At 40.7% G+C, this 20286-nt stretch overlaps 1 protein-coding gene across 11 annotated transcripts in view; it reads left to right on the forward strand.

Annotated features, from left to right (window-relative positions):
- HIVEP1 (HIVEP zinc finger 1) overlaps positions 1–19519 on the forward strand; it is a 133790-nt gene extending 114271 nt beyond the window's left edge. For 8 of the 11 annotated variants that reach the window (XM_062617904.1, XM_062617908.1, XM_062617907.1 and 5 more), the window contains 2 exons: positions 7351–7868; positions 10717–12450. In XM_062617904.1, the coding sequence (XP_062473888.1) occupies positions 7351–7868; positions 10717–11886 (1688 nt within the window). In that variant the 3' untranslated portion in view covers positions 11887–12450. Of the gene's footprint in view, positions 1–7350; positions 7869–10716; positions 12451–14584; positions 14684–18981 lie in introns of those variants that run through there. The other 3 variants (XR_009964637.1, XR_009964636.1, XR_009964638.1) reach the window with 3 other exon arrangements.
- Positions 19520–20286: the final 767 nt, after the last annotated feature.

Here is a 20286-nt window from a genome sequence, read left to right on the forward strand (position 1 = left end):
TCTTAGGTGTCTGATCAGTCTCAGTTTACAAAGCAGCTTCAGTCACCTCTTTGGATGCCCTTTCCCCAGGGCAGTTGTCCTGGGTTCAGCAGTAGCAGCCATGTTTCTCCTTCTTGGTAGCTGGTGCAGTGCGGTGTTTTGGCTTTCGGCCTGGGAAGAGAGCTGATAGCGATGTTTTGGTTTGGCCAAGGACTTTGTGAGCCTTATGCTCTGCCAGGGAGGAGGGGAAGCCAGGAGGAAGCAGAGACAGGACACCTGACCCAAACTGACCAAAGAGGTATTCCATACCACAGCACGTCATGCCCAGGATGTAACTGGGAGTTAGCCGGAAGGGCTGGGAGACTGCAGGGTTGGAGGAGGTATGGGTCAGTGCTTGGTCGGGCCTGGGTGGTGAGTTATTGGTTGGCTAGTGGTGAGGTGTTGTATTCTCTTCCCTTGTTATTTCCTTTATCATTATTATCATTGGTGGTAGCAGTAGTGATTTGTGTTATACCTTAGTTACTAAACTGTTCTTATCTCAACCCGTGGGAGTTGCATTCTTTTTGATCCTCCTCTCCGTCCCTCCGGGAGCAGGGGGAGGGCAAGAAGGGGGGAAGTGAGTGAACGAGTTACCTGACTGGGTTTAAACCACGACAGCAGTGCAGCAGAGCTCCTGTTGGGGCCAGCACCCCTCATGCCAGGTCTGGGCTCAAGGGAGAGTCCTGCCAGTAGTTACTTGCAAAGGAAAACATGATGGGCCTTTGGCCACAAGCTTCACTCATGGTGTTAGTCTTTGGCTCCTTCACCCCTCCTCTCTCTGATGTGCATTGCTGAGAGGTTTATGTCAAATAATCTTTTCGGTGTTTTAAAAACTGACGTCTTTAAATGCATACATTTTTTACTTCAGGAGTTGTGTGGTTGTCAGAAACGATCTCTCTCTCAGAGTGGTCTGTCTGGTCCCATCTCTTTCCTCAGAGGAAGGCAACATGAGATGCTGGTGAGGAAGGTGCAGAAAATCTGATAAGAAATAACTATGACCTCAAAAGAAATAGATTTCTTCCTCCTGTAGGCTGTGTGAGATTGGCTTGTCTCCTGACCCACAGAATGTCTGTCTGTCTGTCTCTAGCTAATCTGTTATTTGAACACTTGGAATACTGATTGTTATTATGGTAATAAAAATGTCTTCACCCTTGCTTAAAATAACTAAGCTGTATGTCTCCCACGAGACTTTGTATTAGAGAAATTATCCAGAAACTTAACGAAGCCACCAACCTTTTATTTACTAGGGAATTTGCTGGTTCTATTTTTATGTTTGGGCTTGGGGTTTTTTAAAGCACAGGCAGTCACAATTATTTGAATATATAATCTTTTAGAGTCATACGAGAAGTCAGCTTTGACCCAGTGACAGTATAGATTAATAATGCATGCAGATTGAATAAGGAGTGCAAAATTGTACACAATCCTGATGGCAGGATACACAGATACACACATGCAGAGGCTATTTTGCAGTAATTTGAGAAGCTGAAATCTTGTTGTGCTGTAGCATCTAGGGAAAAAGAAAGAGATGCTCTCTAGCTGTCTGAGGCTGTATGTGATCAGAGCTTTTAACATAGCAGTCTTTGTAGTTGTCATCATTTGGGTATTAGTAACTACTTTCTGGCTTGGCTTTTTGTATTCAAAGCCATTCCTTAGTCCATTTATCTTTCATCTTCTGCTCTGTGGAATGTTCTTGTCACCAAAATACAGGGTTACAATGTAAGGAATGTTAATATCGGAATTAAATTGTCAGATGAGGTGAACTGTTTAGTGTGACAGACTGCAACTGGGGATATCCTCTTTGGCCATGTTGATCCAACATTTTGCTATTCAGTCTTACAAACAGCAATAATTTGTCTTAAAATTTAAACAGTTATACTCTTTAAAAGGGTCTCTGTGGAGGAATTTTATCCCAGATATTACTTCACCAGTGGAAAGACCTAATTGTAAGTTTCAGGTATGTATTTATATACATATAGGAAAAAAAAAATCATTTTTGCAGTATTAAATCCTTCTAAAGATACAATGGTTTCAAGTTAATTAGCTATATATTACTTATAGCAGATCTTAAGTGAGTTTCCATGGCTCTTCATTAGCTTAATCATGACACAGGGTGTGTTTTCACTGCACCTATGTTTAAGGAGTGAAAAGAAATTAAAATCCTTGCAACAGTATCCTCCTTTTGCAGATAGAATGGAAGGCTGGTTCTGTACAGCTTACAACAATTTGAATTTTTTTAATTTTTAAATTTTTTAAATATCAGTGTCTAGTCTTCAACTAGATGTACATCAGAGTATACTGGAGCCCTACAACACAGCCTGGAAATAGACTACCTACTGCTAGGGTAGTAACAATAGTAACAATATACATGTTACTCAGGAAGGCTTAGGTGTAAATAATCCTTTTAAACAGGGGTTACTCTTACTTTTTGGTTAGTTTTACTTTGTTACTTTCCATACTCTTAGGAATGAAAATCAAAAGCCCACAGGATTGGGTTTTTTTTTAATGATTTCTGAGTAGCGCTGGCTATTACCAGTTTGAGTTTAACCCAGTAGATGTCACTCTTGAGTCCTGTTTGATGGTGATGAGCAGTGGACAGTAGCTGAAGCAAGACTGAAATCAGTCAATCAAAGCTTATGAACAGACATAGAAAGACAGCAAGTTTGGATATAGACGCTAGTGCTGTCTCACAGTACTTAAAACATGTTTTACCCTCTTTAAAATCTGATTGAATGGTTACCGGACCACTACAGTAGGAGAAAGGCAAGTCTAAGCTTGTAATTGTTTGGAAAATAGAGTGTGCATTGATGACATACAGACCTTACTTTCCAGTTTATGATAATACAATGACATACTAAAAAATATTTCTGCCTTTATTGACATGTTATTGGGCTTTTTCCTTCTTGAGTTTGATGGAGAATATATAACATAGAACAGATGCTTTATTTTAAAATGCTTTTAAATAGATATTAATCCACAGCTGAAGATACTTCCACAATTTGAGATGATAAACACTACTTCGTATTACTCAGATGCTAAGAGCCAGTAAATTTAAATTTAGACTGGAATAGATAGTGAAGAGACCAACATGCTCAGTAAGTTATGTCTTTATCTGTATAAGCAGAGCTTAATAGCAGTCCTGTAGTTATCTACGTGACTGTCCATTTGCTTTGGAATGTGTAAAACTTCAGCAGTTTGGACTTCTATTTTCAGGTCTTTCAGGTCTTCCTGCCAGTGAAAGAACAAAAATAAACATTTTGCTCTTTGCACGAGCAATCTACCTAACCATGATTAAGATATAACCAAATACGACTAAGTTACAAGCTGTTGAACTTTATCACTGCAGTTGATGCAGAAATTGTGAAGTCTGTAGCAGGGCCTGATAAGTCAGGTCATGTGATGTACTAATTGGTGATAATATCACAAGTAAAAATGCAAGCTGAGATTCTGGTGGAACTTTCTTTTAGTATGTTGCAGTATGGTGATAATTAGATGGCCATTGTTAAAACCATGTACAGCAAAGGACTCCAATAGGGAAATTTTTTAAAACAAAGTACTTTTTTGTTTTAAAAACTTCTAAAACAAAGTACAAGGGGAGACCTATTTTAGTTACCTAATTCATAGCAGCATAACTGGAAAAAGCAGTGGGTGGATTTATCAGCCCCACATGTTTCACTAATGGACATATTAGGATGCTGATAAATTCAACTAATGCTATTGTGCTAAGGAACTTGGAGCTTTTTCTTTCTCACTTCAGGGTAAAATGTCAGTACTCCGAGAGCTTAGCCAGCAAGCTTATCAATATCACAGCCACAATACGCAGCTGATTAATTAACTGAGGACTGACAACAAAATAAATGAAAGGACTAAGATGATTTTTGCCTATGATTTGTATACACTTACTTCAATATACTGGATTAAAACCTCAGTTATTTTATTAAATATAATTATAGCAGTCAAACAGTCAAAATCTCCAGTCAAAAGTTGTGTCCATGTTTCTGTTACACCTTTATTTCCAGCTGTTCCTTATCTTTTCAGAGTTCAGTTCTGTAGCCAGAAGTTCCACTTTCTCCTATGAAGTCCAAGAAGAAGGAGTCTTTCTAAGGGTTTAAAAGAAAAAATTGCAGGAGTTGACAAGAGGATGAGAGAGAGACATTCCCTATTCTTCCAAAAACACTCTTTATAAAAAATTGAGGCAGTCTTGAGCAGTCTTTCTGTTAAAATGGTGAGAGTTACATATTTGAAAGAGAAGTAGCTTTCATAAGCCTTCACTTAATAGTGTGAAACCTTTTTCCCTGTTTTCTTTTTAAGAAAAAACCTGTGAACTTTCATGCCAAAAGCAATTTCCCCATATGCTAGTGGTCTTTAAATTTATAACACATCCTTCATTCTAAAATATTCCACACTGCTTTACAACCTCATATAAAGATAAACACAGAAGTAATTTTGTTCCCTTTGGAAATTGAGTCAGTTCTAGTTATATATATCAGCTACATAAGCATATGGTTATAATTGTGCATATTTTAAGATAGGAATCAATTAATTTTTCCCCAATTAAAACTGCCAAGGAACTTTAGCAGGCAGTGTACAATTACCAGAATCGATCAGGGCCCGTGCTACTTGGTTAACAAGACAGTGCTTGGAAAAGAGTCTTTTACCACAAGGAGTGATCCCACCCTCAGCTCGATGCCTCATATAGAGAAGACCTCATGACCTACTTGGGTCTTCCACCGCTTGAAACTCCAGCATCAGGTCCTTTGCAGCTCCACTGATTTACAGTAATGCTTAACGGGATCACTAATCGTTAAAGCTTGGGCACCTCTTGTTTCAGCAAATGTGCACACAGGTATAAATCCAGAGCAGAGTATTCCTTTGTACATTGCCAGAGCAAGCTAGTCAGGTAGTGTGTTTTTGTCATCTGATGTTTCAAAGCGGTGTGGGAGTAAGGGAACCACAATGATTGCTGTCACCTCGCCTACACTGCAGGCTCTGGCTACAGGTAACCAACCACGCTTAAATAGAAGCTGGCAAATGCACAAAGGGTGGAGGTAAACAGGGAAATAATAGAGGGAAATGATATCCCACCGAGTCCTGCGTGTAAGGAATTTATGCCCACACACAGTTCCCCTTTTCCTCTCCAAGGTTTTATTCTAGAAAGCCAAGATGTATGTAGGAGATTTCTACATAAGCAGCATTTGCTAGTAAATCATGCAGCAGTTTAAATGTTGATTTGAAAAAGGAGTTTCTTATTATAAACTAGAGCATTGTTTGATCTTATGTTTTCCTTGCTTTACAAATATGACAAGTCAATCTAATCATTTCAGGTAGTTTCTCTTGCCGATGGAGATAGTCACTCGTGATTGACATCAACTTTCACACAAAATGTGATTCATGTAAAGAGAGGGAGAAAAAAGAAAAGCAAGTAGGATTTCCCAGGGAATAGTTATGTGATGTTGGTAAAGAAGCCAAAGAGAGTCCAGACTGAATCCAAGACTTTGCAATGCCCTGTGCATTGTTTAAAGAGTTGCAGTAAATGCATGGATCATCCTCTAGATGTTACACATGGAGAAGTCTTCAAGATCTGCTGCAGAACCATCAAGGGAAATTATTTCCATTCAGAAATCAAACATATGTAGAGGTCCTAATGTTTTGGATGTGTTTGCTTTGCAAATTAATGATGAAGAAGCACTGTTTGTTTGAAGAATAGAAATGACAGAAGTATAGAGAAAAAAACATCGAAAACTCCATGTGGCTTTGTTAATAATATTTCTAACAATCCTACCAATATTTTAATGGAGCTTACTGAATTAATGGAGCTTACTGAATTAATTTTTCCACCAAAATGTATTTTTGTTTCTGAACAACTTTATCTGTAGATGGGAATTATGAAGAATAGTTAAAACTCTAGAACATACTTTTCTTAGCATTGTTCCAATGACCTGGAGGATTTGGGGTGTTTTTAATAACATTTCCGTTTCGTGCCTGCTGTAGTAAATACAGAAATTCTATGGTTTCTCTATTAAGTTCATGTATAAATTACTTTATAGTCAAAGAGGGGCAAAGTCATTAGAGAGGGATTTTTTTTCCAATAACTGTTAGTCTCATTCCTAATTACATTGCTCATTTGAAACCATAAAGGCTTACAATGGAGGGTAGCTTATGGAGAGTTAGCTCAATTAAACCCGTTTATTTTACCTGGAGTTCAAGGTGCTTATTTTGGTTTCTGCCACATAGCAACCAAAGGCATTGGTAGTAAATTCAGATTCTTTTAAGGGTCTGGGTCTGCGTTTGATTTTTTTTTTTTCAGAATTGTTCATGTTGATGATAAATTGCTGTGTAGATTTCCCTAGAACAGGATCCCTGAGATTTTAACTAACCAGCTGTCATTGCTTTTGCAGAGCCAAATGATTTTTATGCTGATAATTTTTTTTTGGACAGCTCAGCAGACAGACCTTTAGTTGAATATAAAATGTTAGTGCATTCAAAGCATTTTGTCTTTTAGAAAATAAGATCCAAGACAGTCTGGCTTGAAGTCAGATACAGCAGATGGGATTTTCTGTCTCTTCACTAAGGATGAGTATTTCTTTCCAAGTTGTGATATAAAAGAAGGTGAGAAGCTGCAGTAGAGCTATATTTTATAGAGAAATTTACCACTAGACAGCAGTTTGACTTTATGACTTGAAATCAGGAGGGCTTCTTCATATGAGCATGTGCTCATATGAGCAGTTTCATGCATTGTTAAGTTTTGAGAGGATGAGGGCCTCCCAGGATATCTTGGGTGACTTGTTAATAAACCTTTCAAAACATTAGCAAAGTGAAGAAATCTGGTGAGGTCTAATTTTGGTCTCTTTTGCCTGTTAAGGAGACAGATTCCTGACTAACAGCCTCCAGTCTTTCTGTTTGCATCCTTCAAAAACCTTTGCAGCAGTGATTTATATTAGGTACAAGGACACCCACTTATGAGTCAGAACCAGCTAGAGAATATCCCACCGCTAAGGTTGGCAGACCAACTTCGTATGTCGTCACTGGGAAATTAATGAACCGGGAATCTGCTCACTTCTCCCCAGGTGAGAGAGTGAAGGGTGACTTGCAGCAAATGGTTATAAGTGGCTTAAAAGCAAACAGCTGGATCTAGAAGGTTAAAAACAACATGGATGTACACTGGAAAATAAGACCAAAAATGAAAATTTTCCCTGTTGTGTTGATGGAATGGGATGTGACTGAAAAAATGCATGTGCCATGTGTTATTTTGGTGTTTCTAATTACTCTCTCCCACCTCCTTCCCAACCTATCCAGGACCTTCATTGGCTTATCTTCTAATTCCCACTTTTGCAGGTGAGAAGCAACGATTTGGCTGTGACCGGTCAGGATATGATGTGGAGGAGTCTGATGGTGCTGATGAAGATGAAAATGACAATGAAGATGATGATGAAGATAGTCAGGCTGAGTCAGTCCTATCCACAACCCCCTCAGTGACAGCCAGCCCCCAGCATCACCCCTCTCGACACGGCCTGCAGGATGCTGGCAGCACAGATGAAGACATCAGACTTCCAGACTGTTTTGCTGGGGTTCACACAGACTCTATGGATGGTCTGCCAAAAGCATTGCTCACAAAGATGACGGTCCTTAGCACGGCACAGTCGGTTAGCAGGACCTCCAGGTCACCAGCAGAATTCACCCATCAGGAAGCACATGAGGATAAAGCCCAGGAGAGAGGAGTGGCACCCTGCAGTGCTAGTGCAGCACTGGCAGACATTGCTCCTACATCTCCAGGTCACCAGATGTCTGTGGATTACCCAGATCCAGAAGCAGCCATGGGCCACTCCTTAATATCAACTGCAGCTCTTACAAAGGTAGGAGTGTCTGATTCTGGGGAGAGAGTGGGATTTTAAATCCTCCTTTCAAAGATATTTTGGGAGATTTTTCAAATATCAAAATGTTTGGCTTTCCCTTTATTCTTAGAGTTGGCTGATGAGTCTTTAAGAAGCATTAAAAGTGATCAAAGCACAGATGCGTAGGACTCTAGAAGCAACAATGTTGTAGGAGCACTGCTTTTCAAATTCTTTATTTTGATTGCATTCTCTGTGAAAGGATTAATTGTATACAGTCGTTTCAGCTGAAATTTGGAGCTGGTAGATTGTCTGACAAATAAGAGCTATAACAGATACTTGGAATGAACATACAGTGGTGAAGTTTTCAGAGTAAAGTGGTAGAATTCAGAAGTCATTTCACTCTGAAATATGAAGATAGAATCATAGGTAATTCCCAAGGGAAATTAGTTTAGTCCCAAGGGAAATTAGTTTAGTCCCAAGGGGGTTTGCTTTATCACCATAAAAAAATTGTGCAGTTGTTTATCTCTCCTCCAAATATGCTTAGTAGCAGAACTAGGAGCACCAGATGTTCAAGATGGTCTTTGCACAATAACAAAAGGAGAGGCAAGCTCAGAACTGAGACCTGAGCTCTGTTTTTCTCCAAGCTGAAAGAATATTTTAATCAGAAAAGGATCAATTTTGCCTATGCCTATTATAGACACACAGCTCTTCAGAGCAGTGTGCGGAAGGATGAGGTCAGACTGTATGCAAGGCTGCAGGGGCGTTCAGTAATTTTGGTGACTGTTGCCTTTAAAGCTCTGCTAAGGAAGTCACAGAGGAAAACTGGCTGGTGTTAAGCTTTTAACAGTATTTTAATGCAATATTTTAATGGGCTGTAATGGGGATGGTACAAGTCACATACCTGACTGACCCTAAGGATAAGGGATAAAGATTTCTTACTGCAGAACATGAAGGAACTAGAGCTCTACAGAGTAATGCTCAGATAAATGTGATGCAAAGTGTAGTTTAAATGTAATTTAAATAAAGAAGAAATTACTGCCTTATCTGTGATGAATGCAGTATTTACAAATAGTATATGCATGTAGTTATAGAAAACTAAGCAGCAGGAAATTTTCTAAAGCATAAACAGTAAGAAAAAATTTCATTCTGGTTTAAATACTTACTGGCTTCTTTCTTCCTTAAAAACCTGTATTACTGGATTTCTTTCTTACAACATTTGAGATAGTGAACTATTGACAAGAAGAAACACTAAAAATGATTGCTGTATGTCATTGTTTGGCATTGGTCCATTCTTCCTCGTAGAACTGTGAGTCCGTGTGGCAAATGTAAATTGGAGCAGTTTTGTAGTATGGCAGAGAATAAAATTAATGGTCTCTGATCACGGTATATACCTGCCAAAAAAGGGGTAGGATCTTGATAATTTGGATTTGGGGTTTCAGATGTTGCCAATAGATACCAGAAAGACATTTGACTGAGTACGCTCCTCATCGAACAGAACCACTGAAGCCTCAAGAAAATATTCACACAATTAACAATGTTAAAAAGCCTTCATCAATATAGCTCTAATAATTGTCTACATCAAGATACTAAAGGGGGAAAAAAAAAAAAAAAGGCTTCTAAGTAATAAAAGGCAGTAATTCCTCTCCAGACTACCACCTACTTTCCCAGACCAAAAGAAGCAGCAGCCGTGTGTCTGATGGCTCGTCTACAGTCTGTTTCTATTGTGAATGGTTGTGGATCCCACTTCTTGCAATCAAGACAAGGGTCGAGACAGCTCAGGAAGGCTGTTGTATGTTCCTTCAAAAGCATCCGTACCAGTTTATCAGGATTTCTTGTGAGGTGTCAGACAGGACTTAATTCTAAGAAAGATGTTGGCTTCCTTCTCACACCCATCTTCCCATTTAGACTGATTGGCACTGCATAGTCTGTAAATCATATTCTACTTTAACCTATATATTTCATACCAGCAGTTTTCAAAGGCATTACTGTTCATGTTTCTTTTTTTTTTTTTTTGCCTGCCTGCTCTAGAGATTTCTTGAGAGTTTGGTCAAAATCACAGAATTAGCATTTAGGACTATATAAATAAGTAAGATTGCATCACTCTATGTGTTGTGAATATGCCTAAAACTAAAAGGTACTGAGAGACTGCAATTGCAATTTAAGACTTCTTGGTTTAGGAGTTTTTAGGAAGGGAGTTGCCAGCCTTGGTCATTAATATAGGCTATATGAGAAGAAAAAGGAACATATAAATATGATTGTTAGTCCAGGTGTGTGCATCAAGCCATGGTGAGCTGAGGCAGCAGTGGGGTGAGAGTCCCACATCTCACTCCAGTATCAGCCTGTCACTTCTGCCTCTGCAGGCACTGTAGTTGTCATCCGTCTCTTGTCATTTTATATTGCCTGTCTTCCATGTCAGGAGAACCTACAGACAGATGTGCCATGATCCTGCCTCTGCTTGCTGGAGGCTGTAATGCTTCCAGGAGAGGAACCCAGTGCATCAGAAATGCCAGCTTACGCTTCTTGCCTGCGGTGATTTCCACAGAAAACAGTTCTCCAAAGCCTTCTCACTCCTTAAAAAAACATGTACAAAGGATATGCAGCAATGTTTTCAAGTACTAGTGTTCAAGAGAAATTAGCCTCTCCTAATTAGGAGAGGAAAATTCAATTAGTTGGTGAGGAAGGAGTTGGAAAAAGAAAGGAAGGAAATTAGATCATTGTTCAAGCTGGGCAGTATATATTGTGAACCAGTTTATTGTTGTTTTTTCTTATAAGGCAGTGTGGGAAGCACTCGGCAGCTACCTTGTATTTTCATTTCACTCAAGGATAGCAGTGGCCACCGCACTAATATGCCTGTGTTGTTCTCTCCCAGAGCACACCCTCCATCAGCTCTCCCTCCTCGCCAGTGGACCACGGCATGCAAACAGCACCGTTGCCCTACGCTGAAATCCCAGAGGAGAAGTTGGCCAGGTGCCTGCAGCCTGCTGCCGAGCAGAGGGCTCCCCAGACTCACCTCTTCAGCCACCTCCCCCTGCACTCGCAGCAGCAAGCCAAGGCTCCCTGTGGCACGGTACCAGTCGGGGGGATTCAGGTGGTCCCTGCTGGCCTGGCCACCTACTCCACCTTTGTTCCTATCCAGGCAGGGCCGGTTCAGCTCACTATCCCTGCTGTTAGTGTGATTCACAGAACTACCAGTGCCCTCGGTGAGACGGGTGGCGTGGCCGTCAGTGCCACTGCAAATCCCATGGGAGTTGCCGAGGTGAACAGCGTGGTGCCATGTATTCCCATCGGCCAGGTGAGCCTGCCAGGCATCCAAGGTCTTGGCACGCCTAGTCTGCAGCCTCTGCCCCCGCTGGGCATGGAGACAGTGAACATCTTGGGCCTGGCTAACACAAACATCGCCCCGCAAATGCGCCCTTCGGGAATCACCCTGAATGCCGTGGGCCTCCAGGTTTTGACCGCTGGTGCTGCCCCACAGGGCAACCCCAGCCCACAGGCCCACATTCCTGGCTTGCAGATACTGAACATCGCCCTGCCGACCCTCATCCCCTCCGTCAGCCCTGTAGGTGCTGAGGGACAGGGAGCCTGCGAGGTGCCTGCCACAGGCAGCAAAGCCTGTGAGGCCCAGCTGGAGCCTCCTGTCAGCTTCCCTGCGTCTGAGGTCGGCCAGGCCGGCAGGGATGCTTCTCCTCAGGCAGCAGCTGGTGGCCAGCGGTACAGTGGGAAGAGCCATCCCGAGCCCACCCCGCTGACCAACAGCAAGCGACCCGATGGTGCAGGGAAAGCAGATCCTGAAAAGACTGACCTCACAAATCCTGCCAAGCCAAAGCACGACGTCCCGTCCCTGCAGCTGAAGAGGGCTGCCCAGGCAGAGCCCCACTCCAAGGCGAATCCCGACACGTTAACCAAGTCCCCGGTCCACCGAACTGTGTCCCCGGACAGACAGGTACACAGGCCAGCTGCCTTGCCCCGGCAGCAAAACACGGTGCAGTTTAGCGATGGCAGCAGTGACGATGAGGATAGACTTGTGATAGCAACCTAGTTTTTGTTTTTCATTGTGTTTTTATTTTTGGTTTTTTTTTTAAATAACACAGGTTTCTTTGCAAACCTTCCTTTCCTTAAAGCACATTTTTCTGACACAAACTCATTACTAATCTTCGTGCAATCATGAACTCTTGACCAATAATTGTTGTTTCTTGTCAGCTCCAGCCATTTTTGTACATGTTGTATAGACGATTGTGCCTTTTTGGAGTTTTATGTTTAGAAACCTGTACAGATTGTTGAATATATATATATATAATATATATATATAAAATATGTATATTAAAACCAGGTAGTTGCTTGTGTTCAGTAAGTAAACATCCTATGTCAGATAAATAAAGGATTAAATTATATGTTGCACTGTTAAATGTAAATTTTTATGGCTGTGGGACAAAGTTTCTGTGTACAGATCTAGTATGTAAAACTCCGTATTTATTGTATCCATATTAGTCTTGGAAAAGGGTCTATCCATCTTTCCTGTGTAAGACAGTAGCTTTACACTTAAAACAGAAATACAGTATCTGTGTTATGAAATATTACAGTAAAATTTTGTTTACTGACTTTACCATTGTTTATGTTGTGCCTTCTTGATGCAGCCTGGTAGTTGGAGAGGCGCTTCATTCGTTCCTTTTAGTACACTCCCAGCTGTGTCCAGCTTGAAAGGATCTGGTGGTGGTGTGTGCCCCCATGGTCTCACCTGCCACGAGAGACACAGTATGCTCTTCAGGATTACTTGGAGCAAAACCTTCCATTCCAAAACATCTGGTGATGGCAAAGTGGGGAGGGAGTCCTTCAGCTTTTAGCAGAGCAAGCATCCATCCACCTTGTGTTTTTTAACACTTCCTAGCTAAAATTTCAAGACTATTTGAGGGAAAGTAGCAAAAGGGTCAAGATGAAATATTTTTTATTTGTAATCTTGAACTATAAAACCACTTTTTATTAATATTAAAGTATTGTTACACAAGAAAGGAATAATTCTTTGTGTGTTCTTAATTGCAAAATCGGCCATACAGTTGGTGAAAATGCCACTGCTGCAATGAGGATTTGGCATTACTGATTACTGTCAACTTCTTATGAGACTGCCTTTCAGGTGATCCTCATTTACAGGCAGACAAAGCCAATTTCTCCCTAAATACGGCTTTGTCTTATTCATGCAGAGGGGGAAAAGGGGGCTAGAGGTCTTACATATACAATTAATGTGCTCTTATGTCAACAGACTTGGCATTATGGGTATACAAGGTATGGGTGGATTCCAAAACAATGAAATTTAATAAAATTCTGTTTGCACATAGTGAAAGCAATTTAAAGGTGTTCAACTACTGCAGGAGGCAATTCTCGTAAGTCACAGGGCTACACATTCCTGAAAGTTCCAAACTGACCTGGGATTTGTGCTGAAAATTTTAAATAGAGTTGGTTTTCTGCTGTGTCCTTATATCACATTCTCATGGAAGTTTGTAAAACCATTTTTACCACCAAATTCCAGTACAAATCTGGAAGATACCAACCTAAAAGCATGATCACCTTTATGGCAATAGCAAGGTTGAGTGCATTCAAAACAACTGGAAAAAAAGGGTAGGAAGCAGATCTTGGAGGAAAAAAAAATCAGGAGTGAACCTGAATGTGAGCCGGGCTGCATTGTTTGCAGATTAACTCCTGTAGCCAGCTCAAAGAAGTAATTCATACCTTGTACTGCTCATATTCAAGAACAGCACTATCCTAGATCCATTTTTAACTTTACATTGGCTTTTGTACTATATTCACATTGTACTCATTACATTATTCCATTACAGTGTTGTAAAACTGTAGGCGATATTGAATGAGCTTTATTAACTTTCAGAGAAAGCACTTCAGTACAGAGAAAATCATTTATATTACTGTGATTATCAGCCAATTGTACTAATCCAGCAATTAGAAACGCACGTACTAGAAAGGAGAAATTACTCTCGTCTCAGACATTAATGTTGGTATAATTCCTTACTGTGCAGAGCCTCACCAAGGGCACGAGCACCTGAACCACGAAGCACTCTCAACTCACATTGAACTTAGTGAGAGTTAAGAGTGCTTGGCATCCCACAGCATTGGACTTCAAGTGTCTTATGTGAACCACTGTGTAAAATGTCACTGTGTATTTGTATGTTCTTTTTATAAACATGTAGTGATGTCAGCATGTCATACATCGTTAACAAATGTGAATTTACCTGAACCAGCCAAGGTTAAAACAGATACATTGCTGCATTACATATGCTCTGAAACTTTTGCTAGCAGAATCAGGTGATGGTTTGTAGTTAATGAACTCGAGAAACTTTGCATCAGTTTTAGCTTGTTTAAAATGGACACACTTGCCTGTAAACTAGAACTATGCTTATTAATTTGAGTATAAGATGACTGGATTAAGTAGGTTTACAGCAAAGTAAAACTGTCTCCAAAATTTTGAATGCCATCACAAGTTATTACCATCTTTCTGAGTTTTACAAGGAATTAGTAGGTGAGAAATTGCTCTTCCACATTCCTCAAGGTCCTGATTTTGCTAGCTATTTAGAAAGTCCATTGATTTACTGTATACACATCTGAAACATTTACTCGACTAGCAATTTGTGGTGTGCTTGTGTTCTAAGGATTAGTTCCAGGAAGTCACTAATTTAACAGAAAATTCAGTCTGGTCAATCAGGTGATCTTTATGTGTCTCTTTTCTATTATAGGTGTTTTGAAGACAAGGTCAAGAAATGGAAGCAGTATCTTGAAGAATAACAAGACAACAGATATGCCATAAAGCGGAATGTTAAGGTGTGTGTCATTTGGTAAGTTAATAGCAGAACAATAGACAGGACCAAGAGAATGGGTACTGATCAATAGTGAGCAGTCATCATACTTAGCCAGACAAAGCAGATGAGCCATGTTTGAAGCCAGATGTCCATTAACAACAAAAAGATTAGTGCGTAGTTGCAGATACATCTAACCTTGTTCAGATGGAGTTGGGAGGAAAACAGACTTTTCTAGAACATAGGTGTTTGTAGTCCTGAACATTATATTGTTTCCCTTCCCTCTAGCATGTTTCCAAATGGATGTTCCTTGAGGTGCTTCAAACCTTTGCAACAGGGAAAAAAAATAAAGTAGCAGTATGACCGCAACTGAAAGGTTAAACCCCATACCTCTTCTCTGTTAGTGTGTAGCAGTTCATTTTAATCATGTGTGTAACCAACATCTATTCTGTAAGTCAGCATACATGGGTGCCCTGTATCAGCACAAGCCTGTGACCAGTGTTAGCAGTTACATTTTCATTCTGAATTAATTCATTTTAAATTGGTTTGTATCATTATTCTCTGGTCCAGTCATTAGTGACTGGGAAATGGCACTCCCATTGCCACAAGGAGCCTCCTGTTCAAGTCAGTAGCGAGGATCTCGGAGAATTTGCCAGTTCAGGATTAGGCTGCTCTTCAGATGGTTTAAATTATCATAGCTGAATTGGAATAAATAGCACTGGGGCAGTTTACTCAGGGATCAATTTTTAACGACTGTCAGACACCCTCTGGCAAATCCAGCACAGCTGTTTAAACATTAAAAGGCCAGAGCAAGTGTTGCTCCTGAGTGCATACAGGCACAGTCTGGCATCTTCACACAGCCTATTCTTACTGAGAGGGTGCAAGCAGGTGCAGGCTAAAGGCTGGGTACAAATACAGCTACAGTAAGGACATGGCACTGAGCTTCTGTGAGAGCCATGCAAATGCTTCCCTGGTAGCTGACAAAAGCCCTCACTAGAAAAAGAATCGACCAGTAGCCTGAAGCTTTTCTCTTTCAACTCAGACCTTGATTGATTTCTCATTGCAATATGTGATATTTGCTGATGATGCAGGTATCTGATATTGAAGGTGGCGTGTTTCCCTGCTGTCTTCATAACAATATTGGGTAGACTCATTAAATGTGCCTACATTCCCCACTTGGGCTTTAATAAGCTGCAGCATGACCTACCTGTCACTTCTTAGGACAAGACCTAAACCAGAAACAGCCTCTTTTGCAGTAACTGGCCTCAGATCTGTAGCATTACATCCCCAGATGCAACTCCCAGCTTGTGGGCCATAGCTGAAATAAAGCAAACCTTAGTAGGTTCAGAGATAGCCTGCATTGATTACTGCTGCTGTTCATGTGTTTGCTCCTTTCTCTTAAGTAAGTTGCTGTAGCTTCAGGTTTCTGTAAATTATGCCGTGAAGCTAGAGCAGCCCACAGTTGGTCCACATCAGCCAGTCCCCTGCCAGAATGTCTGACAATTCTGGTTTGCATACTAGCAAATTCAAATGCACATCGCATGTGTTTCATCTCAGACAATGTACTTGGGCTGAACACAGTCTGGCCCACCCTGAAATCAAAGATACACCATAAAACAAAGACATACCATGCTTTATACTTAGCTAAACATTCTGTATGGGTTCTTAATGAGCAGATTTATCTCGCCTTGAATGTACTGACATGTATGTTAAACAGAATATAAAATGAATTTGACACTGTACAGCTTATTCCAGAAGTCCTCATTTTTTGAAACATAATCCTCACTAAGGTTTTATAAACACTTTAGTTTAAACCTGTAAACTGCCTTTCAAACATGTTTAGCATGGGGATGGTTTCATCAAAATCAAATAAAAAATGCTCAGTTTCAGCATGAGCGACTTGCAAAAGCCAGGGAAACCAATCAGTCTACAAGTAAGGGTGCTTCCCAAGTTAGCCTTCAGCTGATTTATCTGGCAGGCCACTGCTTTTGTTGTTTCTGAAAGATCCTCTAAGACCAGTTACATCTTGTAGTAGGCAGTCCTTATCTTTCATGGCTTATAATACGAACAATAGGTGTCATCTGTCTTGGGTGACTGTCATGGTCAGTCTCTGATTGCGATCTTAAATTAGGAATGTCTTCAAAAAACATGGCTATAATTGTCTTTCCATGTCTTGAGGAATTTTTTTTTGCTTGTAAGGGTCTCAGCACCTACAGAGGGCCACTTTTAATGGTGCCTAAAATACCAGAGGCTTACACTGCATATAAACCATTTGTGGCTTACATCTTTGAGGATGAGATCAGTGCCTTAGGTCTGTAAACTGGGTTGCTAACTCTATTGCTGGTTTAGGGTATAAACAAGCTACTTTAAAATACTTCAAATTGACTATTAGGTAATTTTATGTGGAATGTCCGTGGGTGGATGAGCAAACAGCAACAGTGATGTAACAGTATAGAATTAATTGATGTTCATGTTTTGTTCCAGAAATGCTGAATCAAAACCAAAAATATCTTAATGGCAAAGGCATTGCTGGTGTTATGTTTGTCTCTCCACTTCTCTCTGTACTGGCCAAACTACTCAAAATGTTAGGAGATGGATGGTGATTTTCAGATATTCCATGTGAGATCTAAGAAAACCATGCTGGCTGCAAAATGGCAAAGCTTTACATTCCTACTGTTCAGTCATGGAAACAAAACTTGTCCTAAGATGAGTCAATTATCTAGGCACACTTAGTTTTCTTTGGTAATAGTAGGCTTGTTTTCCCCAATAAGGTCAAATGTTAAAGCCTGTTTGGTTTTGCGGCTGTACTCCTTAGTGTATTTGAAATCCATTACTATGCGTGAGGCATTTGTGCTGGAAGCAGGCCAGCTGAAAGCTGTTTATAAAGTCAAATACCCCTATCGTTTCCTCTTTTTGTTAAGTTAATGTGGTTACAGCATCCCTTTGGGCTTCAGAAGTTCCATTTGCAGGTCATTCAGGTCTAAAGTGCTTTCATGTTGGTACCTAAATACAGTTGGATTCTTCCTTCTGTGAAACAAAACATTCAACATAAGTTACAGTTGCATCTCATGCAGCAGCTCTCTAATAAAATCATTGACCTTTAAGAGTCACTCCTCACCCCATCAGCTTGCTGCTTCAGATGCAGCCATGGAAGTGAGTTCCCAGCCCATTTGTTTGCACAGGGCTTGTCCCCATCTCAGCAGCAGCAGCCCGCTTTTGTGAGGGGCTTTTGCTGGGATGACTGACTGAGGCAGCAGTGATCATTGGACATGCACATGCAGTGAGGGACCAGCACGGTGGGAGCATCACCAACATCGTCAATGTACATCCCAGAAGCACAGGGCCATGGCACACCTGTAGGGATTTTGCTCAGTGCTGACCGCATGCAGATGCAGGTTTTGAAGGAGGTAGGCACCATCAACAGGACCTACCCAGACCTGAAGTGGCTAAGTGGAAAGTCACCATCCTGAGACTTCCCCTTCCCATCCCATATGACCAAGGTATATCAAGTCAAAATAAACCTTTTAACAAAAACAATTTTAACATGATGCCAAAATTTCCTGTTTGAACTGAGAGTTGCCACAGCTCCATTCTTATTAACACTCAGAAGCTGCCGAGCTCTCCTCCACAGCAGCTAGCAAGAGGGTAGTTTTGTTTCTGTGAGGCTCTGCATGCCTCAGTCACACTGTGTGCAGAGAGATCATATCCTTTATACAATGCAATCACAAGGGCTTCATTCTGAAGCTGTGAGTGTCAGGAAAAGGAGATGGTGAGGTCTGCTTCTTATACACCCAATCACTAATACTGCAGCCACTCAGCCTGAGGGGTGCAAGGAAGGATGCAGCCACCATCCTCTCAGGGGAAGCTGAAGAGCACTAGTGCTGCCCCAGCTCTCTCCTCATCTCCAAGGGATGACGTAGCATGAAAGGTGCTTTAGCCTAGGCCAGATGCAGGCACTCGCTGGCAGAAATGAAGCTAGGATACAAGAAAGAGAAATAAACCAAGCTGCAAGACAGAGCACCATGGCATAACCTGGCTGTTAGGTTGTTTTGGCACAAGAAGACAGCATCCTGTATTTCAGCCCTGTTAGCCAGTGTTAGGTGTGTCCCTGGTTTACACAAAGAGTTTAGGTGCCAGAACAGAAGCAAATGTTGAAACAGTGCCTCTTTGCAAAACAGAAGTAATATGTTTTCATATGGACATCACTTATTTTTGCACCATCAGCAAATCTAGTGGGTGGTTCAGAAACCATTTTTGACACCTAGAGGTTTAAGTTGTTTTTCTCTCTTAGTTCATTCCCATACCTGTAATCATCTGTGACTCTTTCTTATTTACAGTGTTTCAGAGCAAAAGCTCACACACCTAATGCTGATTAATTCTGCTGGACTGGGTAACTGGCTCCCCTGTGGATATTCTGTTTTCCTGTGAATCATCATTCCTTCTTGAGACATCCTCCAACTCAGATCAAAGATCCAAAAAGTATTAGAGATGAAGACATCTGACAGCTCAAACAGATTAGAAAAGTCACGCACAAAGAAATGCATCCCATCTTCTCTCTGAAATAGGCATGTTGAACACAATCCTACACGCTTATTATAAAATGAACAGTAGAAAGACAAAAAGAAGAACAAAGGAGAATTTTGAAATTTAGCTTACCCAGAGTCTTCTACAAATTACCCTTTCTATGTATTTGCACTTTTGTACTCAGTTCTCTCTTGCAGTTGGAAACTCTTCAGGCTAGTCATCTGATGGAAAATGACATCCAGAAGCTTCGGCAAGAGCTGCACGAACTGCGTCAGCAGAGGACTTGGTACTATCCATTTAAATTTTGAGTCTTGTTTACAAACACACAAATTAAAGGAACATGAAAACACATGATCTGTTTTTTTCAAGTTCATGTAGTCTGTTGTGTTCTTGATGGTTTTATTCAATTTTCCATGGAGGTGTATGAACAACTGGAAAGATTCTCTGCCAGTGAAATGCCAAAACCTAAGGTCATGAGGTTAAACTAGATTATCTTCTCTCCTTGCAATCTTTGAGCACAGGTGTTACCTGCTAAAGCAGTTAAAGTATTTATTTCAGCAGCTTTTGATCTTGAAGGTTGCACAAATAATTAGTCTTTCAAGATTCTGAACTTTTTAATAGAATTTTAAGCTCTCCTTTTAATGGATTCCTTTTAATCCATGTTTAAGAATAAGAGCCATGTTTGATCTAAGACAACACACAATGTGTTTGGATAGTCAGAGACATCATTTTTGTGGGAGTGTTTGAATAATATATTGTATTTTTTCAAGAAGCTGTGCCTCCAGTCAGTGGAAAGAGCTGAAGGAAGCACCAAAGGAGTGTCCTTTTTCTGTCACTAAGCTCATGTAAAAGGAAGATAAAATGTGCTGCTCTTACATCTTAGAGTGGGCTATTTCAGGCTTTTAGTCCCCTCCAGTACTCTTCTATTAGCCTTCTGTACTTGGAGAGGAAAAAAAAACACTTTTAACATTACGCACTGTAAACACTCACTTGAAGGCAATGCAGGAAAGAATATCCAGCAGGAATACATTCTGCAAATACTCAGCAAAATCATTAGATCCACATATTCTTAATTAGTGAGGCTTTGGCAGAATTAAAGGAGACTGCAGTCTCCGAGT

This window comes from Pezoporus occidentalis, unplaced genomic scaffold (genome assembly GCF_034315485.1).
Source record: "Pezoporus occidentalis ecotype Australia unplaced genomic scaffold, CSIRO_AGI_Poc_V1 ctg2, whole genome shotgun sequence".
NCBI classification, from domain to species: domain Eukaryota; kingdom Metazoa; phylum Chordata; class Aves; order Psittaciformes; family Psittacidae; genus Pezoporus; species Pezoporus occidentalis.